General features: G+C 49.6%; 3 protein-coding genes across 3 annotated transcripts; 2 read left to right on the top strand and 1 right to left on the bottom strand.

The window, feature by feature from the left end:
• Window positions 1–1,101: 1,101 nt before the first annotated feature.
• N7532_008944 (uncharacterized protein) lies at window positions 1,102–2,774 on the top strand (the record flags this gene model as incomplete). The annotated part of the gene is made up of 4 exons (XM_056621435.1): window positions 1,102–1,155; window positions 1,337–1,529; window positions 1,583–1,663; window positions 1,732–2,774. 4 exons carry the CDS (start codon window positions 1,102–1,104, stop codon window positions 2,772–2,774), a joined length of 1,371 nt encoding a protein of 456 aa, XP_056472241.1.
• A 138-nt stretch (window positions 2,775–2,912) lies between these two features.
• N7532_008943 (uncharacterized protein) lies at window positions 2,913–3,518 on the bottom strand (the record flags this gene model as incomplete). The annotated part of the gene is made up of 3 exons (XM_056621434.1): window positions 2,913–2,992; window positions 3,050–3,368; window positions 3,417–3,518. 3 exons carry the CDS (start codon window positions 3,516–3,518, stop codon window positions 2,913–2,915), a joined length of 501 nt encoding a protein of 166 aa, XP_056472240.1.
• A 3,285-nt stretch (window positions 3,519–6,803) lies between these two features.
• Window positions 6,804–7,293, top strand: N7532_008942 (uncharacterized protein; the record flags this gene model as incomplete). The annotated part of the gene is made up of 2 exons (XM_056621433.1): window positions 6,804–6,817; window positions 7,041–7,293. The coding sequence occupies 2 exons, from the start codon at window positions 6,804–6,806 to the stop codon at window positions 7,291–7,293; spliced, it is 267 nt and encodes an 88-aa protein (XP_056472239.1).
• Window positions 7,294–15,278: the final 7,985 nt, after the last annotated feature.

Below are 15,278 nucleotides of genomic sequence, written 5' to 3'. Positions count from 1 at the left end.
TTGAGATGCGTAAATGGTCGGGAGTGAAGTGAGTCGATGTGCTAAGAGTACCTCAAGACTGAAAGAGGCGAGGGCTTTATACTTTAGGGGCGCGGTACCTCTGCCAAGACGTGCAGAGTGAGAAAAAGCTGCCGATTCTTGACATTGTGCTAAGCAATCGCAACGCATTAGCTTTAGGCAAGCCAGATCTAGAAAGCAGTGCGATTGAAATAGGCTTAGAAGATTTAGTTTGGGGTCTGAATCTTAATTGGGAGAGCCCCACGAGGTTTAGCAATGTAAGCATTTGGCACGAGGACGAGCTGCATTCCACTTTAGGAAATTTGCCTCCAATTGCAGAGTGCTTAATTCAGCCAGACGACGCTGATTCTAAAAGCTCACTCTAGGCTCCCCTCATTGACTCTCTGGTGCATGCAGGTGTTCCTTCAGAGTAACCACCATGATCTTGCAAAATTCCCACCTAGGCAGACACGGAACGACAAATAAGGCCGCCCTGAACTACGTCCGGCGAAGGACGCCATAGGAAAATTGATTTCGCACACCGCGTGCATCTATTCACCCTTGTTTTGATGAGCTCTCGATTCTCTTTCATGGGTGGCACGTAATTCAGGTGCGTGCATAAGCCGGTTTTGAAGAATTGTTCAGCCGAAACTTACATTGAGTGTGCTGGCCGCGAGAAATCAATATCAACTTTAACGAAGCAACACGAATCTGCCCACGACTCAAATGACTGCTAGTTGGAAGATATGGGGACTAGCCACAGACACCGCCACAGGAGCATCCTGCGGAGATGCGCCACACTGACGTCAGCGGAGCGAACAAGGAAGTAGAGTGCTTCGTAGCCGTTGCCTGAGCCTGCTGCACGTCTGCCGTGGAAGCTTGGATTGATGCCATGGAGGATGCCGTCCTAAAGTCCGACTCCACAATTCCCTGACACCTGCGTCATGTGCTGATCGCGTCCACGACACTGCCTCCTTCCCGCCTACTATGCGCTTTCTTCCCTTTACACGAACTGTGGCCCCTAGCGACCAGACCACGCAAGAACCTTCTTCCACTCCAAAGCGAACGAAATAAATAACGGGAATCCGAGATGCGCCCTCCCATATGGAGCTGTGCGCCCCTGGTGTCGGCAACCAGGAAACAGCTGCTACGCCCTCGGTTGGGCACACAACCTTTGTCTGACAGAGCTGGCTCAATTGCCCTGCAATCCGGTCGGCAGAGGACGGCATACCGCCAAACACATCTTCTGTGTAGACGGACCGCGGGGGATAATTGTTTCCCATCGTTGCCTGCGGAGAGATCCGGGCTGAGCGTCCCTATACTGGCCGGATATCAACAGGCTCGGTACTTCAAAAAGGCAAATTATGTGGAGGAAATTGGAGATAATGAGAGGACAGAAGATATTTTGGAAAGCTTACAGGTCAACGACGAAGCGAAAGGCGGTCGGCTCTCCCAACCAGCGCTGAGCAAGGATGGTCAAAAGCCGGACGTCAAAAGCCAGAACCAGAAATGGTCCGAGGATATGACCAAAGGTGAGCTCTACGCGTCTGCTTAACACTAATATGCGCCATGACTGACCGAATAGGGAAAATGTTGACGACACCATCACGACTGTTCAAGCTCATCATTCCATTGACAACCGTTGATAGCAAGGACACCGAGAAAGGTAAGGCATCTGTGCCCAAAGCCTACTGATAAGCACACTCTCAGTATGCTCACACTGATAATCTCCAGGCATTGAACCGATTGCTATCCTAGTCCACCCGCAACAACCCCTGTCGTACCTCGAACGCCTTATCCAATCTGAATTACCCCCAATTGAAGGCAAACTCGAGAAACGCCGCCCGCCAGCCATATCCTTCATTGCCCTCCAACACGAAGACAACGCAATTAAACCGAAGAAGAGAATCGAAGAACTTGATACAGAAGCGTCCCGACAGAAAGCTGTGGAAAACGAATACAACGAATACAACAACGATGATCCCGTTCCACGCCGACGCTCAAGGGAAGAGGACGCAGAGATATACAGCTACCCACGCAAGACAGACTCCAGTCTGGACCCTCTAGGCGGAGACCCAGAACGATTCGTGCGATGGTCCCAAGCCACCGAAGTCGGAGACTTCATCCGTGATGCTGCACGCACGGGCGAATTCATCGTTACCATCGAAGGGGCGCCAGCGGGTCTGGGTCAGATTCGGGTCACGGTACCGTCATTCAACGAGCGCACGTATTTCCTGCGTCTGCGCATGCGTAAGCTTTCCCGCCGAATCCAAGGTATCGCAGAGATCAAGAATAAATGTGATGCGCTTGCGCATCGCGGTGCCCAGCGTGTTGCTATTGGTGGTTTTGGAATTTTGTCTGTTTGGTGGTATAGTGTATATAAGCTGACTTTTGAGACGGACTTGGGTTGGGACACGATGGAGCCCGTCACATACTTGGTCAGTTTGTCTACGCTGATGGGTGGTTATCTGTGGTTCCTGTATCACAACCGTGAGATCTCCTACAAGTCTGCGTTGGACTTTACCGTGAGCGCGCGCCAGCGGAAGCTGTACCAGCTGCATAACATCGATCTCCAGCTATGGGAATCATTGATTGATGAAGGCAAAACTCTCCGACGGGAGATAAAGAGTATTGCCGCGGAGTATGATGCGGAGTGGGATGAGCGCTCTGATGAACAAGACGAGCAGGTGACGGAGGTCTTGAGATCAAATCGTGGCGAGAAGAACGGTAGGAATAAAACAAAAGACGCCAGGGATGGCGAAGAAGATGATGATTGATATCTCATTCTGGGAATTTGCCTTTCTACCCATGCATTACTCGCAATTGTGTCAATATCCGGTCATAACCAATTATTTTCGGGCCTATGCAAACAATAGACAAAGCGTATTCGAAAAAGCACAGCGCAAAAAATCAACCTAGAGCGTCCCGTTTCGCACAGGATCATAGTACCCTTTCTTCGGCGAGGCAGTTTCTTCGACCGGTTTCGGCCTCTTATCTGCGCAGCACAAGCATATTAGCACAATTCGACAGCATCCTGACGAATATTTCTTACCAGCTTCCTGAGAAGTCCCATTTGCCTCCCCCTTCCGTCTATTTCGATTATTTCTCACATCCCTTGACCGAAACACGCTGTACAGCAACCACCCAGCAACCCAATTCGGCCCATACTCGCCGCTGGTCCCACCGCGATCAAACAGTGGACGCGTGAGCGGGCCTGCGTTTCGCCAGATCTCCATGATTGCCCAGCGTTGGTGATCTGGTCGGATGTGGTGCCAGAAGAAAGGAGGTCGAGTGTTGGGATCGGCACGGACGTTGTCGAGGAGGTGAGTGTTGTCCTGGTTCAGACGGTTATAGACCATGATTGCTTCGTCCTGGTTTATGTCAGTGGGAGGCCAAAGACGGGAGGCGGACGGACGTACTCGCATGGCTCGGTAATACTGTTCATGTTGTGCGGCCTGTGGGTTCAAACCCAGTGCGAGCATGAACTCTTCCTTTGAAACTCGAGGGCCGACAGGTGACATGATGGTGTTTTTCGAGGAAGCGAGTGATATGGCGATTCAATATTCGTTGGTTGACGATGAATAAGTGTTTCGAGTGGGATAGCACAGTCCCAACAAACTGCGGAATATGCTTGTGATATTGAATGACAAGTGTGAATGGGATTCGTCTTGATGGCCACACCAGGGCCTTTATATGACGCTCCAGATACCCTGATCGCTTCAAACAAACCCCTCACGGCAATGCGTTCAATGGTTCCTACTCCGGGTTTGCACAAGACCTTTCAAAGGAGGATAGATACAATCAGGTATCTCAGTGGCGGTATAGGGCAGGGCGAACGAACGAACGAGGATGAACAATCAAGCAGCAAAGCAATGAGCAAACCAAGTGGGTACGCGATGTCTAACAACGCAGACAAGGCACCCAGGGAGGTTTCGAGGAGAGCAGTATCTACTGCCCAACAGTCTCTGTTCGCCGGACTAGGGTCCATTTGTCCCCGAGACACGCGGACGGGAGTATACTCGGACGAGACGTTGAGTAGCAAGATGCATACACAGCCAATGCAAATCATTCAATTCAATCATTTTGCTTTCTTCGACCGAAAAAAAAGAAAAAAAAAAAAAAAAAAAAAATTGGTGGCAGAAAAGTCCGCGCAGTCACCCCAGATCTTCCTCTCGACCACCTGAAAGTGAATTTTAAATACCATACTACGCGCTTCAGTGCGTCTGCAAGATCCGCTTACTCTGACGCGACTGGGGTCGTACAATGTGCCTGTTCGCCCATCTCACACCCGCCAACATCCAACCCCGGACCCCGTCAACCCCTACACCAGTCTGAAAACCCACTTTGCTTGTCTTTCAAATAGGAAAGCCACGGACCGGACAGTTCCCTGATTCCTCACCACTACCAGGTATATCCGGTTCGTTCTCACGGATAAGGTACGGGCCGCATTCTTGCTTCTTCCAGACTGGGACAGCGGAGGGATAAGGGGGAGGTGAGGCAAACGGGTGTTATGGTTGGTGCCCGGGGAAGAGAAAGAGTGCGGTAGCACATCGTCTCGTATCTCATGTGTCGTTGCTCCACCAGCCGAAGACAAACACCATGAGACATGAAGTCGGCGTCGAGGGACTGAGCGTCGTTGAGTCGACTGCTCGAGGGAGATTCCCGAGATCGAGTCTACCATCCGAGACAGACAGGAAGGCGATTACATGCAATGCATACGCAGAGGCGCTCAGCCTCGGTTTGTATATCGGGACAAGGCCGACATGTCGCTGGAGACGCGGGACGGATATGATAACGGGGTAGACGTTGTGGAGTTTCTTAGCAATGTGAGTATCCGAAGACAACTCACACCAAGGTGCAGGCCGACCAAATGGCGTTTTCTTGTCGATACGCCACAGCAGCAGGGCTTCTATTCGTGACGAACAAGCTCAAGATCGAGGCTTGGACATCTGAAACACTATCCCCATATTTCAACCACATCCGTCGAGACTCTAGCTATCGAGGCAGGACGAAAAGGAAAGCGCAGTTTCTGTACCGACTTTCAGCTCGCCAAGAAAGGAAAAGGCGTTGGCCATGCCGTGTGACGCATCAAGCCGCCTCCCAGCCCAAGACTCAATACTGTCATCTCGCGATAAGAAAAACGGCCAGCCTGCTTGCATCTGCATCGGGAAGGTATCCGCCGACTCCCGTCAAGCTTGATGTCAAATCGTGCTTATGCAGTATGCAGTGTGGGGTATGCGAGTACAACCTCAGATGTTGTGTCAATCCTATGTGTACGCTTCAGAGCCGGGCCGATGGGTGGACGGTATGCTCGTCCACCGGGAAGGAACTTGCCAGTTGAGCAAGCGCTCCATCGAGATAGGAGGATACAGAATCTACACTCGTGGCGTTTGTGGGTGATTCAGCAAATCAACGAGCACGCGAATATCGAAGTTTCTTTTGACCTGGCGGAAAGAACCAGAAATTAAACAGCGCAAGGTAGTCCTCCGTTACGATCTGACTAGGTCGAACAGCCTATCAGCCTATCCATATGGCCTTTAATTTTGGCATGTCAAATTCTGAAACTCAAGCATTCCCCGGGTCAAGATCCATCACGTCGTAGATAGCCTCGAACAAGGCATTGAATGGTCCCACCAGATACCAAAAAATGGCGATCGACCGTAGGATGGACGAGCTACTGGTGACGCAAACATTCAAGCCGTGATCGGAGCTTTTTTTGTTTCGCTCGTCATCATCCCGAAATTCGCACGAGGCAAAAGCTACGAAGAAATACCTCGCGTGCCTCCGTTTCCAACACTGCATGCGTCCGACCACCCCCTCCCGGCGATATTCCCAACAACCTCTTCCCACCAGTTCTCCGCAACACCCAGTCACTCACCGGAACATTTATGAAGGGCACATTCTTGGAAATGTGATTTTTTTGAAAAGAGGTAGAGAAGTACCTTGGAATCAACATTACTGGGAACTGATAAAGTCGCACGGCCCTCCATCCACACCCCGTTCAGCCATGCAGGTTCCCGAAATCCCCGTTTTCAATGGCCCCGATCTCGCATGCGACTGCGGTTGCGGGCGTGGGTGGATGCAGGATTCCGTAGTGATGGGGGCTGGGGTATTTCATCCCAACTCCGGTCGGTAGCTTCCACTTGTACTGAAGTAGTGGGTGTAGTTTTGTGTGTTGGACTTTTGAGCGGAACCAAAGAGAACCTTCTTGTGGACACTATTGAAGAGTGGAACAAGATGTACCTATTTGTGCTAATTATTCTAGTCCAGTGCGTGACCTGGCTTTTTTAGTGGCATATTTTGGCTGATTAACACAAGCAAATGAGAACAGCGTGCAGAAACAAAATCTCTTTTATTACTCTTTGGGTTTCGAGAAGCCGTACGTAAATCATACACTAGTGTAGTAGGAGCGAAGCTGATCTTGAAAAAGTCCCAAGGGTCTAGAGTGAGATTTTAGAATGGTCGCTGAGATGGGGCTCGAGCTAGCCTGGAGGAGACAGTGATGAATGAAGTGAGTTAAGCTCATTGATACCTGAGGCGGCCACACATCGCACCTACTTGAATGCCACACACTTCAGTAGTCGCTCATTACGCACTCCTCAAATGACTTGACACGATTTATCAGGAAAATTTCTAGGACTATCCAACCTTTCATCGCCTGGGTATAAATGCATCATTCACTTTCTCTCCATCCTCTTCTCTCTCAACTCTCTTGAGACATCCGCTTGCGCCAGACGATCTACAGAGTCATGACATATGTCTCATCGTTCCGTTCTCATCAACATGAAAATATGGGAGCAGCGAAAATGAACGACCTGCGGTATGTGGGAGCATGCGATCCCGATCAAGGTCAGAGCTGATGGACGAATGGTAAGATTTTCCGCCTCCTCAACGCTCACGTCTCTCTCACTCAACCTCCTCGAATACCATGCACTTTTGGGTCTAACTCCCTCCGCTTCACAAATTTCCAGACTACCGCTTGTTTCAGACTCGATTTTGTCAGCTCGGAGGGCTCAACAACACTGACACAGACTAACCAGCAGAACCACCCTGAAAAAGAAATGCCACAAGCCTGGGCAAATCAAGACAGTGTGGTACCAAGCGCCTTACTCTGAACGAACTCCAGCAGTTCTCAGGATCGGCAGCTCAGATTTGCTGTCGATCGCAGTCTTCTCAAGACATGCGACCGCTTGCCAGCCGAGGTGTTCGAAAGCCCTCAACTCGCGCACTGTTGGTGGAAAGTTCGAAAAGAAACCGAAAGTCGAATGTGAGGAATCAAGTCGCTCCTCGAGATGAGCCGCTAATGGTCACCTGGAGCGTCGACCGGCAAAATCAACGAGTCCTGTCGATTCTAGATCCTTTAGGTGACGATGCGCATCGCGGGAATCCGTTAAAAGGATGAAGGAGTCAATGTCCTTGGCAGGAAGGAGAGGGAGATACTCTCACTCGCGAGATGTCCACCTGGACTCTCCAAGAGCTTGACACTATGTCAAAGCGTACTTGGGAATGACCGATGCAGTTCAAGATTTGCCTTGGCCACACAGCGACAGGTTGAATCGATCAGCAAGTCCATTCGAGCCGTACGAGAAATGCTCGCTGAGAGGCACAATAACACAAAGTTCGCGCAATATGCGGTTTTCACAAATGTCCCTTCGTGTGTTGTCGACTCCCCTCAAAACAAAACCTGAGCATTTTATGTGGGATCCTCGAACGCAGAAATTGCTCGTTAAATTCGTTAAAGAACCACACGAATCTACGATACAATGCTCATTCATGGAGTCGCTAGCGAGCTCACGCTGATCAATGTTCTGGATAGTGCTCTGCCCAGCGGAGCCACTCGGTCCAAAAATGGGGATTTATTGTTCGAAAGAGCTGATTGCCCTCTGGAAGCAAGAACCGATAACTGAGGGCCGTGATGCCAAGCGGCCGTCCGTTGTGCTCGAGGCAGGAGCCTTCAAATCATTTTGGTGGAGGAAGATGGTCCATTAAGAAAAAGTTCCGCCAAAAACGTGCCGGACGGGAACATGGAGAATATGCCACATTGTACCCACTATAGGATGAGATGCTAAACTTCTGAAAAACGGATGCTGGGCGGTGCGACTGGCGGTCGAGCACCCTTATAAGGCCGCTTTCAACAGCCACTTCGGACAGTTTTGCTACTATCACATGGCCCAGGGTTTAACCGGGGCCCCAGACACGTATTCCCAATTGAAAGACCTTTTCTCAGGACCCATATTCGCACCGGAACCTGAGTCTGCTCTCCGTGGCTTCGTGGAAAAATTCGATTTATTGCATCCGAGCTTGCCATGAACCTGCAGCTCGTCCACCACGGCGCTGAGATGACGGACCCTCAAACGCCCGAAGAGATGGTGGTGTTTTGTTGTGCACATGAAGTCCTCCACCTCCAACTGGCCAGGGAAATTGTTCTCCTATTTATTTATCGACCCTGTGGAACGACCGGAAATGAGATTCTACGTGGTGGTCACGGATGCCACGTTGTGACCTGATTCCTGCTGCTCAGGCAAAGTGTGCTCCCACAATCAGCTGGAAAAGTCCCACCAGACTGCTTCAAGAAATCAAAGCATCTGGACTATTCTGCCTGGCATGATCCGATGCGTAAATCAACCGTTTCCATCATTTTCGAGCATCTGGCTTTGACTTCGATGCAAAAGAAGCGAAGCCATACCCAACCGCGTTCGTTCCCGGTATTACCACAGGCGAAGGTCTAGCAAATCCTGGCGAGAGTCGGTCCCTGTGTGGTCGTCAAAGTCAGTAGAAAATTCTGGCTTCCCGTCTTCAGGGAATACTTGCTGGATGGCAGCTGGGTACAAAGTCCTTGTGTGGTCGTTGCGCCACAGACTGAACGCTGCACTGGAAGTTCATGATCGGCGAGGTGGTGTCCCCTCCCGAACCAGTCGAGGAAGTGAGGACATATTAATAGGTTCCATTAACTTGGAACAGTCCATCTCCCCCATGTTCATTATTAACAGCTCAAATGCTGTAGCTTACCGGCCCTTTGTCTACGGGAGAAAAGCAAGATGAGACACGGTCCCAGACATTGCGAAAAGCTTACAAAGTAGGTGTGCCTGCGGCTAGGAGGCAGGACTTTGAACATTCAGGAGACAAAATATTCCCCTGTCAGAAAAACAAGAAAATACTACTTGAAAGTCAACAAATAGCCAAAAAGGACTGCTATTTCCCTTGCTTCCGACGCTCGCAAAATTGGAAAGGTGGCCTGTCCACTTAAGATGAGGCTCTCCATCAAGCATGAGTGAGAGATGCCAGCAGAACAATACAGAACATGACCAAGGCCCAGAATAGACACTGCTTGGGAAACTCAGCAAAATCACGGATTTCAGTGGCACAAAACTCAGCTTCCAGCAGGCTGTGCATACTTACATGGTCATATGTCCTTGCAAGTCAAGGTTACTTGCTCAGCGAGTCTGCGATTTTCAACCATTTGAATCATGTGGAATGAGGGACCTTCTTCTAATTACACCATGTCTTCTTCAAGTCTTCAAGAGACAACTGGGATCTTTTTCGAATTTGCTCCTCATTCTGTGGTCACTCACCCCTATGGAGCCCTGGGCAAGGTAAAGAGCACCGCATCGGGACAAGAGCCTTTTTGCGACAATGTTTGCTCTATTCGGAATGGGTATTGAGAACAGACATGCTGCTCGGTTTCTCTATTAAACCATCCTCGATTTCGATAAAGGCAGGTCCCGGGCATGCTTAAGTATGGTCCACTGGTCCTACATTCTCACTTGCCGAACGACAGGACACTCAAAACCATCTTTAAATTAAAAACAACGCGTATTAACCGAAGCCATTGCGTGTATCAGACGACGGTCTCCGCGAATACTTCTTCAGCGTCGGGCGATGTTTATCACAAGCCACCCGAGCAGCAGATTTCCAATCTCACTCCTCTGCTACCAAGCTCCGACATCACCCCCACGAAACGGATACTATTTCCCTGCAATCCGCATTTCAGTGGCTGGTAATTTTCAGTGCTCAGACTTCGATAACAAGCAGGGCCCGATATTCTCCTGTACGTATGGTGGGTCAGCCCCTACCTGACACTCAACAGGATGGACGCCGATACCAGCTTTGAAGTGAGGTATGATAAGTGTGTATTGAAGGGATGGCGAGCTCTGTATGGAAACCACTCCAGGTTTTCTGACTCCCCGTCTGTTGATTGAATTGCGACGCTCACGCCTCAGTTCTCCGTACTCGTTCTTCTCCTGGTAGGTTCACGAATGCAGCCAGACATTTCAGGCTTTGCAAATCGCAGGGTCTATACGTGGTCTGACCAATACGAAGAAAAAGATCACGATCACGACCACGGCCACGATCACGACAATGATAGAGGTCTGATATGCTTAATTACGCACCAGAAACTCTCGTCTGTGCCCTCTGGCCCTGCGGATGCTCTCACCCCAAACACTGGCAATGTGTGCTTTTCGAGAACTACTCAGAACCCTGATGGCAACTTCGAGGTATGCTGCCAGGGATGCTTCCAACAACCAAATCGGGGAGAGCGAGATCGTTCCCGATGTGAGGGCTCTGGTGTTTTGGTTGAGCGATGAATTCGTTGTCTAAGAGGAATTGAACGAGATCCAGGACTCCTGAGGGCCATACAAGATAAGACTCAGCGAAGTCTTCCGGGTTTTCCGAGGTGCTTAGGAGAGAAAAAACAGCGGAATGCCAAAAATGAGAATACCGAGGTTTTGGGCTATGCGATGCCCTCGAGCGACTGTTTTCAGAGATGTTGTTTCTCCTGTGAGATGATATTACTCCTACCCACTTATTAGTTCAAGCATGGGGGTGTGGCTTCACTGAGATGAACCTCCGCTGTCAAACAATATAACTTTAATCCGAGAAGCGAGTCAACAGACCTGCCTATCCATGACGCAGATCAATACTTGAGCTGCCTCCTGAAACCAAGGAGACACAAAAGGCACGCCGAAGTATTTTGAATATGTCGTCTAATTTGAGGGGTGCATGCTCTTTGCCTTGAACAAGGACAGGAACGGACTCAACAGGACTGGCGAACAGGCACTCAACCAGGCTGAATTGGTCATGAAAATGGATTGACAGACAATTAAAGTCCTACGATAACATCGAGTTGAGCCTCAGTTTCTGAAGCCCTCACACGTGATGTTGTCGCACGCCTGGCTGTTTGCAGCAATCGCGATTAAGCCTGACGCAGACGCCCCTGGAGATTTTGAATGGGATCCGGACAAAAAACGAAAAACCGCAATGGCAGACCCGCAGCGAGCCCATGTGTTGTTATCTAGTCACAGAGCGTGCTATGGTTTCCAACGTACAAGGGTTACGTTTTACGGAATGCCCGGTCTATTTCTGCTCTACCTGTGCTGGCACACTACATGGCAGTTGGTAAACTGCTAAGCTTTCCCAGTCCCTGACATTCACAAGACGGGTGCTCCTTGTGTTTCGGATCGGACCATTGATCAAGATGGGAACCATGGAATTGGAGATAGCGGCATCGGTGCTGTGGACATGGAAAGATGTCCATGAAAACTCGAGCACACCGAAAACCCTCCTGGTCATCACCCATCATATCCCAACTTACCCAAATGTGGCTCGCGACTCGCCCACGTTATCAGACAGGCAACAAGAGTTGACATGACAGGAAGAAAACGTACAAGCGACGGCGCGTGCTAGGATCAACAATGTCAATCATCCTGGTTAGCGAAGGCTTGGTAGCTTCACAGGATAAAAGCTGAGGGGCTACGAATAGTCCACACTTACTGCCAGCTAAAGAACGTGATTGTCGAATAGAACTATCCCATTCGACGAATCGACGAGATATGCAGGATATAGTAGCGCATCATGACTAGCAAGGCTTTTTTGAGGCTGAAAATGCATGCAGATACTGAGCAGTCGAACCGGCTCCCAGGAATGCCTACAAGGCTGCTTTAATTGCGGTTTTGGTCAATATTGCTATCTCCAGATGAGACATCTAGGTGGATGGTTCTGTCTTTAAGGAATGTCTCTTTTCCCTTCACATATGTGGTCGTGCTTGCCCGCCCGAATTCGATTGCAGCCGCAAATTTTCAAGCCTTTCGGAACAAAGAGGCTTTGATGCTGCCTTTCTGGCAATGGGAAGACTCTTACTTTAGGGACACTCGGCCCCTATCAGCCCGTCGAACCTGGCGATATAGCACGCATTGAGAGCTATGCCGCGCTCGATGTGGATCATAATTCCAGATAGCGAGGCATGTTGTCAGAAGTCTGTTGCTGCCAGTCGTGAGAGAGTGTTAGGTTCATTCCCTCCATCTTGCCCTTTAAGAATTGACGGACGCCACTGGCACCAAAACCCAGTCAAACATGGCGACATGACAAAAGTTGCTAGTCATGACACAATGGAAATAAATTGAAGTTCAGAAAATGCGGGAGGATGGATGTAGCCAGGCGAATGCTTGGGAAACGAGATGAGGTTAACCACTCTCCTGTCATCTGCATGTCACGGCTTCTATTGGGAGATCCGCAGCAGACCTCGACAAATACTCCGCTTTCTTCTTCATCTGACACAAAGTTGCCCAAATACTGACTTTCCTTATGTTGCTTGCATTGACTCCCGTCATCCATTCGAGAGATGCAAAATCTTTTCGACTTTGAGAGCTTTGCTAACAACAATAAACGGAATCATTTTCCTTCAGGTGAGAGTATCTTGGAGGGCAGACGGTCTAGAACGAGAAAATACCTGTGAGTATTCTCCAAAAATATAGGCGAGATGCCAGCTTAGCCATGAAAGCGTGCCACGATCCTTGAAGACGCTGATGGGAGCGCACAAGATTAAATTCGAGGTTTTCTCGTCAACGGGCCGATCCGACGAGGACTGCTAGACCGGCGAAGCAACGATCAATCAGACCGCAAAATCCGCGTTCGGGACTTTTGCGAAGATCCGCTTTGAGAAATATATGCTCTTAGTATCTCACTATTGGTGCTCTCATCCTGGCTTCAATTATTATGCCTGTGGAGCCTTCCAGTTCTTATGAGACTGTATTCATTAGAAACCAAAGGTCAAGTTCTGGCTATAAGCCAATGAACAGTACCAATTCTGGAAAATCATCATGCTGGACTGGACTTAACCCACGCATTGATCAAAAAATTCAATCTGAATTCAAGGCAGATCCTACGCGCAGATTTGACTGGCTTCGATTATGCGCAACGAAAATGTATCGACCTTGCCGATCGCGGAGGGCTCGCCAACCTCAGGATAGGCAGTCCCTCCTCAGGACCAAGTAGCCACGACGAAGCAACAAAGACGTACAGAGGGGTTCAAACCTCTTCACCGAACACTACCCATGACACAGGGTGTTCTCGCAATCTTCGACTACAAGCGGGATGACGATGAATGCATTCTAGCTGGCCACCTGTAACTCGGCCTAGAAGCGGCCCATATCATTCCATTCAATGTTTACCGATGACGCCTTTTGGAAATACCTCGAATCATACTCTGCGAAGAAACAATTGACTGCTGAAAGCTGAGCTGGAGGGGAAGGGGCGCTGTTTCATAATGAGAAAGTTAAGAATACGCTAACCTCGAATTGTCTCATTCACCGATACTCTATCTTAACCTATGCGACCGCCGTCATTTCATCGGGCATATTCCCACAGTGCTCCCTGATCATCCTAAGAACCGCCCATTGCCCTCATTCAAGTCCCTCCGGGCTGAAAATAATGTGGCATCTACGGGGTATTACGATACACCACTCGCAAAGCGTAAGAGAAAAGCCAAGCTGCACCGCCAAACCTTGAGCATAACAACGTTTCAGAGCAAGCACATGTAATCGACCGATCTAGCCACAGCCATACATGAGTGGCTGAAGAAGCTTTAACGCCACCAATGGATCGCGCGCCATTCCGATTTGGACGAGGTGGATCCTACCGCATTTTTCGGAGATCTATCCGGCGCTGGCAGTTGGATCTTGCCTTAACCCAGCTCGGACTCATGTTTTATATTCTCGTGTTGTTTGCGAGAAATTTGACTGGGATGTGAACTACATTATTGCGGGGAACTGACGGAAGCCGCCAAGGGAAATCCACCCTCTGACGGCAATTCCGAAAGCAAAGTTGGAGGAGGTATGCGAGATGCCAGAAACAACATTTGTCAAGCACCGTATTCCCACGTATCCGAACATCATCCCGAAGCCAGCTGGCATCAAACGGTACACGCAGGAGGTCGACTGGCAGCGAGAACATCTTCGTACCATGGAGGAATCTGGTATAATCACACGATGCCTGTCCTCGTGGTCTGCAAAGACCAAATGGGTTCCCAGCGGCGGCAGGGGGTTTCACATAGTCCACCAATACATGCAACTCAACTCCGCGGCAGTGAATACAACTATCCGTTGAAGCACATAGAACCGGTAATTAACATGATCAGTGTCCTGGGCCAAGCTGTATTTTGGAAGGCGGACCCTGCCAACAGTTACTGGCTGGTGCGCCTAGAGGTCGACTATGCATATAGTAAGACCGCTTTCAATACCCACTCCGGCCAGTTTTGTTTTTTTTGCGTATGGGCCATGGCCTATCTGGAATATCATCGGTCGCTGCAGGAAAGTCTGTCCGAATGATCGATAGGGGAGTCTGGGATATAACAACTGATCCCATTATCAAAAGTCAACCTGGGCCGAAGTACAAGACTACACAGTTCATTTCCCCCGCTCATCATTTTTCTCTGGACAAAGAACCCTCCTACAATATTTCAATGCTACCAAGTCGCCGAAGCTCAACCGAGAAGCAATCATGGAACAAGAAATAATGGAACAAAGAACACTCGGTTTCCCAACTAGCGAGCGCCCGACAGATCACCGATCCCATGTGTATTCTCTGACCATCAGGCGCAGTCTATGGGTGCGTACATATCCAAAGCTGTTGGGAATGCATTATTGCGCGCTAAATATCGCAAGGTTCACCTCAAGATAAAACAAAATATATCGTAAGTGACCTTTGGAATGGAAACGCTACACTATTCTCACCTCTGCCTGGTATTGAATACTATAGAGTAAAAATTGTTCATTCATACGTACTGATTGTACTCACCCCCGACTAGAGGGATCGGATATACTGTCGTGTCGAAAGCCATTAGACGGACGATGTCAGATCTGCTCACCGCAAGTCCCAAGACAGGGGTGTGTATCTGGTCATCCGGTGGAAGAAGCTGAAGTCGCATGATGAAGCAGTCGTGGATGGGAAAAAAGCCTGTTGTTGCTGTGGCGAGGGGGTTTGGTGTATGTACTTGCGAACCGCGA

This window comes from Penicillium argentinense (genome assembly GCF_028826775.1).
Source record: "Penicillium argentinense strain IBT 30761 chromosome Unknown utg000009l_segment0_segment0, whole genome shotgun sequence".
In the NCBI taxonomy this organism is placed as follows: Eukaryota; Fungi; Ascomycota; class Eurotiomycetes; order Eurotiales; family Aspergillaceae; genus Penicillium; species Penicillium argentinense.
Note: the sequence above shows the minus strand (reverse complement) of the source record. Positions and strands in the feature narration are given on the sequence as shown.